The 14,613-nt window shown below is 40.0% G+C and overlaps 2 protein-coding genes across 7 annotated transcripts in view; one reads left to right on the forward strand and one right to left on the reverse strand.

Annotated features, from left to right (window-relative positions):
* Positions 1-6,794, forward strand: part of CLUH (clustered mitochondria homolog) — a 28,691-nt gene extending 21,897 nt beyond the window's left edge. For 2 of the 6 annotated variants that reach the window (XR_002831752.1, XM_023762853.1), the window contains 2 exons: positions 6,102-6,163; positions 6,701-6,794. Coding sequence is in view for 3 of the 6 variants with exons in the window: in XM_023762853.1 (XP_023618621.1) it covers positions 6,102-6,159 (58 nt within the window). In the remaining 3 variants the exon portion in view is untranslated. Of the gene's footprint in view, positions 1-5,932 lie in introns of all 6 variants that reach the window. The other 4 variants (XR_002831754.1, XM_023762852.1, XR_002831753.1 and 1 more) reach the window with 3 other exon arrangements.
* A 1,441-nt stretch (positions 6,795-8,235) lies between these two features.
* PAFAH1B1 (platelet activating factor acetylhydrolase 1b regulatory subunit 1) overlaps positions 8,236-14,613 on the reverse strand; it is a 67,654-nt gene continuing 61,276 nt past the window's right edge. The window contains exons 9-11 of the mRNA XM_006099163.3: positions 12,507-12,608; positions 10,472-10,628; positions 8,236-8,645 (exon numbers count right to left, since the gene is read on the reverse strand). Coding sequence (XP_006099225.1) covers positions 8,572-8,645; positions 10,472-10,628; positions 12,507-12,608 — 333 coding nt within the window. The 3' untranslated portion in view covers positions 8,236-8,571. The remainder of the gene's footprint in view (positions 8,646-10,471; positions 10,629-12,506; positions 12,609-14,613) is intronic.

Here is a 14,613-nt window from a genome sequence, read left to right on the forward strand (position 1 = left end):
ATGTCTTAGTTTTCCTAAGCCAACTGGAAAAAGGACATCCCTGCCTTGAGGTTTTTCTTTCAAGTGAAAGATTGCCCTGGGTACCTTGACATATGCTGCCGACACCCCTCCCCATGGCCCCTGCCCCCTTTACAGTCTCATGCCTTCCTGGGACCTTCATCTGGTCACCTGCTTCACAGCACTTCCAGAAATGCGGCCTCATCTTGTGAAGCTGAGAATGGATCAGGCTTAATTCCTACTGTACCTGTTAGTCACCTGAGGAGGCCCATTTTTCATGGTTGATTCCTTAAGCATATTAGTGGTGTCAGATACCTTTTAACAAACTAAATGACAAGGAGCTGTTGTTTTCTCAAGGTAACAAGAGGCTCTAGGTGTGAAATTAACCCTTTCTCCTTCCCCTAGTCAACAGACTTCAGTTTTTTAAAAAAGAGTGAGTGGTGGTATCCACAGGAAGGGTTAGTGAGAGAACTGGCACCTTTTAGATCGTGGTCTGTGTGGATGGGCAGCTGTTCAAGATTGAAATGAAGTCTCACTAAATGGTGAGCCATACCCACCATGTGTTCTGTCCCCTACGCTGGTCTTTCACTTTCCACTCTAACTTTTCTTCTGTTTTTTTGTTGTTAATCCTCACTGAGGATATTTTTCATTAATTTTTAGAGAATGGAAGGGAGAGGGAGAGACAAACAGTGATGTGAGAGAGACATTGATTGGTTGCCTCCTGCACGCACCCTGACCAGGGCCGGGGAACCTGCAACCAAGGTACAGGACCTTGACCGAATTGAACCCGGGACCCTTCAGTCCACAGGCCTACGCTGTAGCCACTGAATCAAACCAGCTAGGGCTTTTCTTCTGTTTTTGATTTCTTTTAACACATACTACTTTTATAATTTAAAAATATTTTTTAAAGGCTTATAACCAAATTAAACTTTTAAGGTATCATCTGTCTGCACTCCTACCCTCTACCTGTCATTGTTAAATATGAATACTGAGAAAACAAACTTTATTGAGGAATTCTTAAATATCTGAGAATAAGGTATCTGGATGTATTTCCTCATCCCTAACAGAGTCTAAATTAGCAGATCAAATAAAGCATGCATAATCAGGACACCTAGAGAGGGCAGATGACCCTCTTCAATGGAAAGTGAAATACCCCTATTAAGCAAACCTGTTGATTAAAAAAAAGAAAAAATCCCAGGTTCGATTCCGGTCAAGGGCATGTACCTCATGTACCTTGGTTGTGGGCACATCCCCAGTAGGTGTGCAGGAGGCAGCAGATCGATGTTTCTCTCATCGATGTTTCTAACTCTCCCTCTCCCTTCCTCTCTGTAAAAAATCAATAAAATATATTTAAAGAAGAAAAAGAGCCCGGCTGGCGTGGCTCAGTGGTTGAGCATTGACCTATGAACCAGAAGCCACGGTTTGATTCCTGGTCAGGGTACATACCTGGGTTGGCCTGATCCCCAGTGTGAGGTGTACAGGAGGCAGCCAATCAATGATTCTTATTGATGTTTCTATCTCTCCCTCTCTGAAATCAATAAAAACATATTTTTTAAAACAGAGGAGGGGGGTGGGAATGAGGAGAGAGGTCAATGGGGGGAAAAGGAATCATGTAATACTTTAAACAATAAAGAATTTTTTAAAAAAAGATGCAGACCAATACAGTTATCCTGAGAACAAAGTCATTTCATGTAAAATGGTGGATGAGTCTTCCTAATTGCAAGTGTGGGCAACCTGATTCTTGCTTAAGCATTCCCAGCCTCCACCTCATTTTTAAAAAATGTTATTGATTTTTATAGAGGGAGAGGGATTGATAGAAACATTGATGAGAGAATCATTGATCAGCTGCCTCCTGCACTCCTCTCACACTGGGGATTGAGCCAGCAACCCAGGCATGTGCCCCGACTGGGAATCCAACCGTGACCTCCTGGTTCATTGGTAGATGCTCAACAATTGAGTCAGGCCGGGCGGGCTCCATCTCGTTCTTAATGGCCATCCCACAGTGGAGTTAGCAGGGGGTTGTAATGTGAGCAAGGTGCTCAGGGGTGGGATGAGGGCCTTTCTTGCATCACTAAGTTTAAAAATTGCTTAAAAGATGTCAGAAGGTCCTTCTTACATTTAAAATAGTGAATAAGATGTTTTATACAAGCAGAACCAGATAAGAGAAAGAGCAAGTGTATTTGGGTTCATCCTAACTCACCCTTTAATTAGCTTAATACCCTTGGCATATGACTTAACAACTGAGCCCGTTTTCTAGTTCCTAAAAGTGTGCTAATATCTACCACCGGGAAGTAATGTGAGAATAAAGGTGTATATTGAGAATAAGGTAAGTGTTGGCACCTAACAGGCATTCAAATGGCAGGTAATTCCCTTAGAGGGCTGGCCCCGGCCAGTGTGGCTCAGTTGTTGAGTGTTGACCTATGAACCAGGAGGTCATGGTTTGATTCCGTCAGGGCACATGTCTGAGTTGTGGACTCGATCCCCAGTGTGGGGTGTGCAGGAGGCAGCCGATCAATGATTCTCATCATTGATACTTCTACCTCCCTCTTCCTCTCAAATCAATCTATATTATAAAAGGCCAGTGGCCGGAACGCCGTAATGCTGGAAGGACCAAATGACCAGTCACCAGTAAGTTCATGGAGCACCTCTCGGTCACTCCCCCGTGGCCCACAGCAAGGGTCCAATTACAGCAAGGCTGGCGGTTGGCAGGCGGGCGGGGCGGGGTGAAGCGGGCACGGGGAGGTGTGCATGGGTGGGCGGTACTGCAAGTGTGGCAAGGCACGCGGGTGAGTGGGGCCACGCGATTTCGCACGCTGGGCCTCTAGTAAAAATATATTTAAAAAAAATAAAAATAAAAAGAGGGCTGGTGACCAAGTGGGAATGATGACCATACTCAGTATTTACAAAGGAACAAACTCCATATGTCAAAGTGATGTTGAAAGAGAACTGAGTTCCAACCCCAGCTGTGGGGCCCAGGGACTAGTGACTTGTCCAAATCTCTCCTTCAACGAGAAGTTAGCTGAGTCATTTAGAGCAGTGGTTCTCGGACTTACGCCTGCAGCAGAGCTGCCTGGATGGTTAGTGAAGATATATTTGCTTCGTCCCATCCTGTTCTGGGTACAGTAGTTATGAGATGGGGCCAAAGAACTTGGCGTTTCTAACAAGTTCCCAGGTGATGCTGATGCTAACCTGGGAACATTGGAGAATCACTTGCTAGAGAATTCTTACATGCCAGCAGTTGAGAATTGTGTCTGTATGAAAGTCGTTTCACCAAAGACTAAACAAGGACAGCAGCCATCACCTGGTTTAAGTACATGGATCAACACCATTTCTCCACCAAGTTTTCCCCTTTCCTATCCCTCATCCTTCATCAGGGACAGACATAACCTTGAATCTCAGAAGCCAAGCTTGATGTGTGTGTGACATGTCAGTGAGTCACTCAACAGGTTTTGAACAGCTAAATTCCCTAATGCTAGAACACCCCTAGGGAAAGTGGTCAGGCTCATCGTCTGGATCTTAGCCTAGGGAAAGAGAAGCCCTGCAAGGAAACTGCAGGGAACTGTAACCTCAAATTACTCTGGTGCTCTCGGCCCAGCTTCCCATTTGGGGGGAAGAGGCTACTGCCGGTAGGAGGCAAGGAAACAACTGGGCTGTAAGAGCCACCACAGCATTCAGCAAGTCCTTTATCCATAAAAATGCCTGTAGACTTCTCGTGTGTCCTAAAGACACTGGGCGCTAACTGAGCAGTAGACTGGGGATGAAAGGCAGGATGTCCAACATGTTATTTGGTTAGAGCATCATCCCAATACACCAAGGTCGCAGTTTGATCCCTGGTCAGGGAACATACAAAAATCAACCACTGACTTGGAGTGGCAAACACACAGTACAGTGTACAGATGATGTATCGTAGAATTGTGCACCTGAAACCTATATAATTTTGTTAACCAGTGTCACCCCTATAAATTCAATAGAAAAATCAAGCAAAAAATGCATAATGTAGAACAAAAAAATCAATGTCTAAAATCATTTTAAAAATAAAACACAAAGCACTTTAAAGCACAGAGAAAGCTGTGGGGTTTCCTGGGGCAAGGGTGAGCACTCTTTTGGCACACATCATTCAAAACGTAAAACAAAACTCTCTGGGCCTTGATCACCATAAGAAGGCCAAGTCTTTTTACGAGGGGCTATAATAGGTCATTCTTGGCTTCAGCTTTCTGGCCTCAGCTGTAGAGACACTGTGAGAAAAGGCTGCTGGAGGGAAGGGCGCCTGCTCAGAGAGGAGGAGAGGGTCCTTGGAAACAGTCTGCAGCTGGCAGATTCCACAAGAGCCCCTACAGCTGATGCTCCAAATAGTGAGGACGAAGCAGACAGCAAAGGCAGTGCTGACACTACTAAAGGACAAAAGGCCTTCCATCAAGGCCCTGCCACCCATCTGTCTTCCTCTATGACTGGGCTTAACACAGTCCCACCTCCTATGAGGACTCAAAGTTTTAAAGCTGTGCACAAGGAAACAAAAAAAATCACATCTAGGTTTATAGGCATTTAATAGTTTACCAATTGGTACAATAAGATTTTTTAATATGCAGAAAACATGAATAAATTTTTGTTTTACACAGTCTGAGAGCAACAAATCTTACTGTAAAACACAAGAGCAATATTATATACATTCCTTTACTGATTTTTTAAAATTGTGTCAACATCTTCAGTTAACTCTTACAATCTGGGGAACTGTTTTCTTCAAACACCACCTCTGCAACGTTCATGAAATCAATGCTTGCCTTCGTGTCAGTGTCAGTCAGAATCAACTTCTAACCCGAAGATTTTGTGTTTATTTTTGTCATCTTCAGAGTGAGCTTTAGGGATGACGGAAGGATAGGCAGGACAAGAAAGCAGCTACTTACATGATAATAGTGGAAAGATAAAAAGGCCAGTTCAGTCCAGTTGTGACTTGTAAATCCAGCTTGCCCTCCCCCCACCCCACTGGAAAAAAACAAAAACAAAAAAGCCCTTTCCACCAATTTTGTACATGTTGCTTCTCTACCAGGAGAGTCTTCTTTGCATCATCTCGATTAACACACTGGATTTATATACAGCTGGACAGAAAGAGGAACCATTTTAAGTGCCTTGTCCTTCAATCCAACACTTTTAACGTCAGTTGCTTAAGGATTATCAAGCCACCACTGTCAACAAACAAAATATCCTTTACTTTTAAATAGTTTTCCTTTAAATAAATTTACAAAAAACTATTTAATGAGTGATTATTACCTGGAAGTTCACACAGAAACAGAAAGAGGCAAACAGGAGAGCAGGGCACTGACAGTAAGGAGACAGGGCTTGGTGATCTAGAGCCAAAGCTTCCAAAGACTACAGTGAGCGCCCCATGGCCCGGACGACTTGCTAACACTAGTGATTTTAGAGCAGTGCTCTGGGCACACCATTGGTCACACCACACATGGACGAAACTGGACGGTCTTAGTCTCCTAAAGTGCAAGATGCCATGTCAAAAAGCAACTATTCTCCAAGTGATGTCTAAACCAGTTTCCGTGGCTTGCACTTCCAAGAGTGCAGCGAGGACTTCTTGGGCACGTTATATTAGGGTGGCACTGGAATGTCTTTTCACACAGACACAAGTCAATAATCATCTGAGGATGCGATTCTACCAGCTTTTTATTTCATAAATAAATGGCCAATTTGATTGAGAAAGTGACAAAGCAGCAGTGAACCTCTAAACCAATTAATAAATTCCTCTACTTACAATCCAAACCAGTAACCTCATCATTGTACGTATCCCAGGCAAGGCACAGGGTTAGACAGCAGACAGAGAAAACAGGAAGAAAGGGCATCAACAGGGCAGTTTCAAACAACAGTACAGGAAACCTCTGAAAATCGGATTCTGGATGGATCACTCTCCCCCACCCCCTCATTATTCAAACAGGGCTCCTTACATTTGGATCCAGTTGAGGACCATCCCTGAGATTCAATGTTCGCTGCTTCTTAAATGGAGGATGTCTGGTAATTCAACTAAGCAGCAGGCTGTGGCAATCTCCCAAGGAAGGATAACTTTGTCTATAGAGTAACAATGTCTCTCCTTCTTTGTCAACAAGAGTCACTGTATGCTGCGGGAGAAAAAACCCAGTGGACAGCAGCTTTGTTTCCTCCTAAATCGGTACCATTTTTTCCTTTATTGTTTGTATCTATGACTGATTTCTAGATGTTGTGGCTTACCCTTAAACAATTTGTGTTGCTACATGCTAAAAATGAATTAAAATACAAGACATTTATACATGTACAAACAAATGTTAAGATGCACCATTTCTAGGTATATTTCTTAAAACAGGACAGGAAATAGCAGCAAACAAGAACAAAGATATTTTCCATAGCTTTTGTAGAAAAATCCAGTCAGAACAGCTAAGGAGAAAACAAACAAAAAAAGACTTCTCAGTGTGAGCAGGGTTGTGAGGCAGTATTGTCCTGAAAGTTACTCTACTGAGTTTAAGAAATTAACTTAAGTTGTAATTTTTGTCCTCAAAAATAGCCATTAGTTCTCAAAAACACTTTTCCTTCCAGAGAGGTCTTTCAGGAATTAAAAACAAATAAGCAAACAAACAAAAATACACAAGCTAGACATAAAACTTTTAGTAAATATACAATCTATTCTCTGTGTATCTACAGGACATTAATTCTAACCCTTTGTCTTTTCCAGAAACCAAATTTCCGTTAAATACTAAAAGGAACGTTTTAAAAACCACATTAAACAAATGAATAAAATGTAATTCAGAATAAATTTCTTTGTTAAACTGTTTTGTTATTTCATTAACTTTTCAAATAACCATTAAAAAAAAACCTGGTTAGCTAAGCAATAAAATTTTTTAATAATTTGTAATGGAATATTGTTTCCAAAGTCATAGACAAAAATTCTCTTAAATTTACTTGTAGTAACTTTGGATCACAATACACAATGTATCAGGGAAATGTAAAATGCTGAACTGCCAAATTGGGGGTAGAGGCAGATAATGGAAATTATTTTTAAAAAATATATATTTTTATTGATTTCAGAGAGAAAGGAAGAGGGAGAGAGAAACATCAATGATGAGAGGGAATCATTGATTGGCTGCCTCCTGCATGCCCCACACAGGGGATCGAGCCCGCAACCAGGGCATGTGCCCTGACCTGGAATCAAACCTGGGTGGACCCCCTGGTTCATAGGTTGAGGCCCAACCACTGAGCCACACTGGCTAGGCAGAAGCGATTTTCCTGTGAGTGGGAAAAATTCCCATAGACTCAGACCTAGTTTTCAGAAGCGTTAAGATAAAAAAGGGTTTATTCTAAAGCACGGTATTCCACAGCAAGATTTATTCTATTTGTGTATTTTAGCACTTCTTCAAAAACCCAGGGCCCAAGGACATGGAGGTTGTATGTGTGTGATATACATATACAGACTTATCCACTTAATAGATAGGTCCATATACTAATAAACATTTATATATAAACAAAAGGTGAAAACACAGTACATTTTATGCACGCTCCATTAAACCCTGTCATTTTTAACTTGCAAGTTAAACACAGTTCAAATTGGTCAGATTCCTGTTGAAAAACAAAACTGCTATATTTCTCCCTCTCCCTTAAAATGAGCATACATAAGCTTTTCAATCTTTCTGTCATTATGTAATGCACATTGCACATCTCTAAAAAACATCAAAAATGAATAGTGATTTGTATCATGACACACTCAATGGGAAGATTAAATTCTACTTGGAAGTCACATCACTACACAGTCTAGTAGTATGGAGAATACAACTAGAAGTGTGTTTAATGTGGAGAATAGAAGCTTACAGTATTACAGTATTTTTTAATCTGCATACAAAGCATTAAGACCCAAATGAAATAAATGATTTGCTATTAGCTGCTGAAATTTTTCTTATTTGAGATTTACACTCATTTTCTTACATAAATATACCACTAGCCTTTGCTTGATAGGCTGCCAAAACAAATGTATCCTATTGATTTGGCAAATGTGTCATGACAAAAATTCCATGTGTAATCCTCAATAATTACATAGATGGTTCAGAAGATTTTGAATTGTAGCCTTATTATCTAACATCCTTAAAGATTTATTAAGCACACTTAAGTGATGTTACATAAATACACATTTCAGAAAAAAACCCTAATAACCACCGCTTTCCCCCAAATGAGGCCATTAAGTCAGGCACCAACAGATAGCAGAAAGAAAAACAGGAATTAATAATCCAACATAAAATGACACTGTCAATTTATTCAGCTTAGTGCCCTAGTTCAATTATTCAATTTCTGCCTTCTTAGGCCTGGTGTGACCAATGCCAGCCCAGGTTTTTAAACCCTATGGTACTTCTAGACAACGTATGTAAATTTACAGTATACAATTTGGATTCACCATGCATGAATACTTTGTGTGTAACATTTAATAAGCTCAATCTACATCCAGAATAATTTACATGAAAGGACAATATTTATTTAAACAGAGCTCAATAGGGTAACCATGGTATCATCAGAGTGCATCCAGAGGAAAATCAGGAGGAGGGGCCAAAAGAGACTCAATCAACGGCACTCCCACACCTTTACTGTTTGATCTACACTGCCAGTAACCACATATGGTGCCGTCTTATGGAAATCTGAAAGAAAAAGAAAAGGCTTTTGTAAAATCAGGTTGAGACAGATAAATTTTTTTTTAAAAATATATTTTATTGATTTTTCACAGAGAGGAAGGGAGAGAGATAGAGAGTTAGAAACATCGATGAGAGAGAAACATTGATCAGCTGCCTCCTGCACATCCCCTACTGGGGATGTGTCCGCAACCCAGGTACATGCCCTTGACCGGAATCGAACCTGGGACCTTTCAGTCCGCAGGCCGACGCTCTATCCACTGAGCCAAACCGGTTCCGGCAACAGATAAAATTTTTAATAAGCCACAACACACGCAAGTCCAAGGGCCAGGAATACCCTACTTTTTTCTATACACACCCACACATCCACCCTTGGAAGGTATCAACTAGATTAGGGAAACTAAGACTTACTAATTAAAACCTGTTATTACCAACTCAAAAAAAATACCCAAACCTACCTCCACTACCACCATCCCAAATGAAGCTGAATAAACACTCAAATCTACAAGGATAACCTTATGTATCCATTTACTGAACATATACTATGTTCCAAGCTAAATACTAATGGTTTATATTCAATTCATGTTAAATCCTTGTAACCATCTTGTGACGTGGATTAGCCCTATTCTGCTGAGGCTTTGCCTTCACCATTAGATCCATCATACCCTAATGTATTATATTTTACTGTATTCACTTTCTTCACTTCTAGATTCAGGTCCAGATGATAGTAAACATGCTTATTAGCCCAGCCAGCGTGGCTCAGTGGTTGAGCGTCGACCTATGAAACAGGAGGTCACAGTTGGAGATTCCTGGTTAGGGCACATGCCTGGGTTGCAGGCTTGATCCCCAGTGGGGGGCTTGCAGAAGGCAGCCAATTAATGATTTTCATCACTGATGTTTCCATCTCTATCTCCCTCTCCCTACCTCTCTGAAATCAGTAAAATACACACACACACACACACACACACACACACACACACACACACACACTAGAGGCCCAGTGCACGAAATTCGTACATGGGTAGGGTCCCTAGTGGCTGGCAGCTGGGGCCTCCCTTCCCCTGTGCCAGCCGTCAGTGTACGTCACAGCAAGCGATCGAACTCCCAGTTGGTAGAACTCCCGAGGAGACACTTTGCATATTAGGCTTTTATATATATAGATATTTTAAAAGATGCTTATTAAACTTAAATAGCATTCCCTGAGTTTCTAGTACATGATAGCTTATAACTGCCAGAAGAAAAGGGCTGAGTAATATTTCCTTTGAGAAATTTAAAACTAGTAGGAGAGAAAAATTACTTATTAGAGTCATCAGTAAGCATCCTCTTCACAATTCTAGTTTCCAGAACCAAAATTGTGCAATGGAGAAAGTAATTTTTGTATTATAAGGTTGACAATGGTGAGAGAGAATTAAGGAAAGGAGAATTTAAAACAAATGATAGGGATTCACTAAGTTTTTAATCTATTCTGCCCTAAAAGCCATGGTCATTTCTTACCTGGAAAAGTCCATATGGTTATTACATAAAACTTGTTACACCTGGCACTCCAAAATCTATCTGCTCAAAAAACCTCATAACTCGCCGAAACCGGTTTGGCTCAGTGGATAGAGCGTCGGCCTGCGGACTGAAGGGTCCCAGGTTCGATTCCGGTCAAGGGCATGTGCTTGGGTTGCGGGCACATCCCCAGTGGGAGATGTGCAGTAAGTTTTTAATCTATTCTGCCCTAAAAGCCATGGTCATTTCTTACCTGGAAAAGTCCATATGGTTATTACATAAAACTTGTTATATATTTAAAACAAAACAAAAAAAAAAAAAAAAACCTCATAACTCATACATACCCAAGGAGGTAACAAAGTGTTCATGCGCATTGAGGGTCTTCATGCATCGCTTGTTCTTATAATCCCATACACGTAGGGTTTTGTCATCAGCACAACTCAAAATAAACTTGCCCCCAGAATGGAACAGAACTCCACGTACCCAGTTATCATGACCCACCTTAAAAACAAAAAGGTATTTGACTTAGTGAAGGGATAAATTACTTAAATGGCATCTATGAAAATACTAAGTGATATCTATGAAAATACTAAGTCGTAACTCAAAGCCCACTGAAACTACATGCGCACACACACATAAAAAAAAAGCCAAAAACAGACAGACAGAAAAAAAAAAAAAAAAAGTCTAGGGAATTCTTCTAGATCAGGGGTGGGCAAACTTTTTGACTCGAGGGCCACAATGGGTTCTTAAACTGGACCAGAGGGCCGGAACAAAAGCATGGATGGAGTGTTTGTGTGAACTAATATAAATTCAAAGTAAACATCATTACATAAAAGGGTACGGTCTTTTTTTTTTTTAGTTTTATTCATTTCAAATGGGCCGGATCCGGCCTGCGGGCCGTAGTTTGCCCACGGCTGTTCTAGATTAAAAAAACAACTGGAAACTAACAAGTAAATACAATGAGTGATGCTTGGCTGACTCCTAGTGGCAAAATAAAGTTATAAAGAACACTACTGGGATAATTGGAGAAATTATATAGTACATTAATGGTAAATTTCTTGAGTGTGATAATTGTATTGTGGTTAATGGTAGAATACCCTTGTTCTTAGGAGACACATGTTGTCATGTCTACAAGTCAAGTAACTCAAATTGTTCAAAAAATGTAGGTAAACACACACACACAGAGAAACAATGTTAAAAACTGGTGACTGTAGGTGAAGGGTATACAGTCACCCGTATATCTATTCACCCATCCACCTAATCCCCGTTGCAGCATTTCCATTTCTTTCAATTTAGCCTAAGAAATAATTAAAACCAGGCCCAGAGATTTAGTTAACAAAGATGTTCATCAAAACACTACATGTAATTAATGTACAGTGTATCTAATGACATGAGCAAGTGTCATATACCTTCTAAATTAAGTTTGCTACAAAACAAAAACAAAGTCTGCTACAAAGCAGTATGTACAAGCATAACATTTTTATTTAAAAAACACCACCAAATTCATCTACAGACTAATGTAAGAAAATATCACATGGGGCTATTTAAATATAAACCAAAATTAAATCAATGAACAATTCAGTCCTTCAGTCTCACTAGCCACATTTCATTAGCTCATTGGCTGCATGAGGCTAGTACAGTTACACTATTGGATAGTGCAGATAAAAAAGACAACCAAGATGACATGTCCTTTGCTTTGGTTTACTCTGCTTTTGCCCTTATTTATAAAACTTTATTCTCTTATAGTAAAGCCACCAATCACTAGAGGTAGAAGCCTCAACAAAAGTCAAATCACATTACATTGCTTGCACCAAAATAAAGCAGAAAAGATATACCCCTCCCCCCACCTTCAACTGAAAAATAGGAGCCAGAAACTTCCAGGGGAATTAATAGTGACCTGTGTTGTTACAGAAGAGGAGTGCACATGCTTTTAATTTTAAATGTGGACCACCTTTTCTAACAGCAATATTATATATCTGAACTTGGCTCAGAACACAACTAGAGGAGAGTTTAAATTTCTAATTAATTCTTGATGATACTTCCATGTGTTTATCATAAACTTCAAAGTATAGTTAGCACCTAAGGAATCTCTAAAACTAACACAGCTATTTTATCAAATTACAAAAACTGCTTCTTGGATTAATGTCCACAGATCCTCTTGGAAATCTCTTAGGCAAACAGGAATGTCCACAATCCTGTACTATCATATATATATATCCTCATACTGAAATCTAGGTGTCAATGGGAGAAAAAAGGGGACATATGTAATACTTTCAACAAGAATTACTAAAAAAATAAAAAGAGCCATAAAAAACAACAAAAAACTTAAAAATAGAAAAGGAAAGAAAACAAAGAAGTAGTGAGGTTATTCAAACTTACAAGGGTCATAAGGCACATGCCAGTACTGACATCCCACATCTTAATAGTCTTGTCTCTGGATCCAGATAGCAAGAATGGCCCAGGCTTGCCACTTTTTTTAGTCTATATAAAACATAAACATTAAGTTTCCCACGCAAGAAGTTACATAAGGACTTTAAATGACTTTTATCTATTAATGATCTATATTTCCAATTTTATAAGAATGATTTTTTTAACAAATAAAAATTGGTAAGAAGACTTAAGAACTACCTCCTTAGCAAATTTCCAGTGTGTGTACAGTACATCTCCAGGACTTATTCATCTTGTTTTACTGTATCAAAATGGACAAGTTTTGCCCTGGCTGGTGTAACTCAGTTGGTTGGAGCATCATCCTGTGCACTGAAAAGTTGCTAGTTCGACCCCCCACGGGAGGCAATCGAAGGATGTTTCTCTCATACATTAATGTGTTTCTCTCTCTCTCTCTCTCTCTCTCTCTCTCTCTCTCTCTCTCTCTCTCTCCTTTCTCCTCTAAAATCAGTAAAACATACCCTCAGGTGAGGATTAAAAAAACACACAAAACAAACCAAACAAAGCACACATCGTTTAACCTACAGAGGCTACATAGGAAGGACCCAGATAATATAAATATTGATGTTTCTCTCTCTTCCTTCCTCTTCTCTCTCAAACCAATAAAAATTTAAAAATTTAGTTTCTACAATATCAAGATGATAAACTTAATGTTCAAGACATCTGTAATCAAGAAGGATCTTAAAACTATACAATTTAGCATTTATATCTAAAGTCCAGATAGAATCAAATTAATGACAAATTGTATGTAACTACCACCAGAGGGCAGTAAAAAGAATTCAAAATGCAACCAGCCAGCCAAAACAGAGATTACAATAGAAGCTCCATTTAGAAATACAATGGAGAAAGGGTGGGGGAGAGGAAAGATTCTCTTCCTTCACTTGTTTGTTTGTGGTTTGTTTTTTTTTTTAATGTATTTTATTGATTTTTTTTACAGAGAGGAAGGGAGAGGGATAGAGAGTTAGAAACATCGATGAGAGAGAATCATCGATCAGCTGCCTCCTGCACACCCCGCACTGGGGATGTGCCCCGCAACCAAGGTACATGCCCTTGACCGGAATCGAACCTGGACCCTTCAGTCCGCAGGCCGATGCTCTATCCACTGAGCAAAACTGGTTTGGGCTCTTCACTTCTTAAAATGTAATTTTTAAAAATCCCCAACAGTGCCTTGGTTGGTGTGGCTTAATTGGTTGAGCATTGTCCTGTGCACCCACCGAAAAAGATTGCCAGTTCATTACCTGGTCAGGGCACATACCCAGTTTGCAGGCTATCTGGGTGGAGGTGCTTTTGGAAGGCAACTGATTGATGTTTGTCTCTCACATTGATCTCTCTCTCTAAGGAAAAAATCTGTAATAGAAAAGTCTGATCAAGGGTATCAGAGACATCCATATGAAATATTCTTCATTTAAACAAATACTTTTTTTAAAAAAATATATTTTATTGATTTTTTGCAGAGAGGTAGGGAGAGGGATAGAGAGTTAGAAACATCGATGAGAGAGAAGCATCGATCAGCTGCCTCCTGCACACCCCCTACTGGGGATGTGCCCGCAACCAAGGTACATGCCCTTGACTGGAATTGAACCTGGGACCCTTGAGTCCACAGGCTGACACTCTCTCCACTAAGCCAAACCGGTTAGGGCTAAACAAATACTTTTTAAAAATATATTTTTATTGATTTCAAAGAGAAAGGGAGAGGGAGTGAGAAATATTAAACTGCATTCCACCAAAAATTATTTTGTAAGTAAAATAATTATGTCCATTAAAAAAGGTGATTTTTCTAAAAGATAACTTTAACCTCCCCATAAGTTTTATTCTGCACTGGTATACTCTTAAAACAATGGCATTTCTAATAATTTGAATAACCACTTTCCCTCTTTAGGAGAACCCCCATCCCCATTAGACAACACAAGTCAGCTGGATAGCATTAATAAAAACTGGCTTAAAAAATATAAACACACCCGGCCACCCTGGCTCAGTGGTTGAGTATTGACCTATTAACCAGGAGGTCATGGTTCGATTCCTGGTCAGGGCACATGTCTGG

The sequence above is a fragment of the Myotis lucifugus genome, unplaced genomic scaffold (genome assembly GCF_000147115.1).
Source record: "Myotis lucifugus unplaced genomic scaffold, Myoluc2.0 scaffold_262, whole genome shotgun sequence".
NCBI classification, from domain to species: Eukaryota; Metazoa; Chordata; class Mammalia; order Chiroptera; family Vespertilionidae; genus Myotis; species Myotis lucifugus.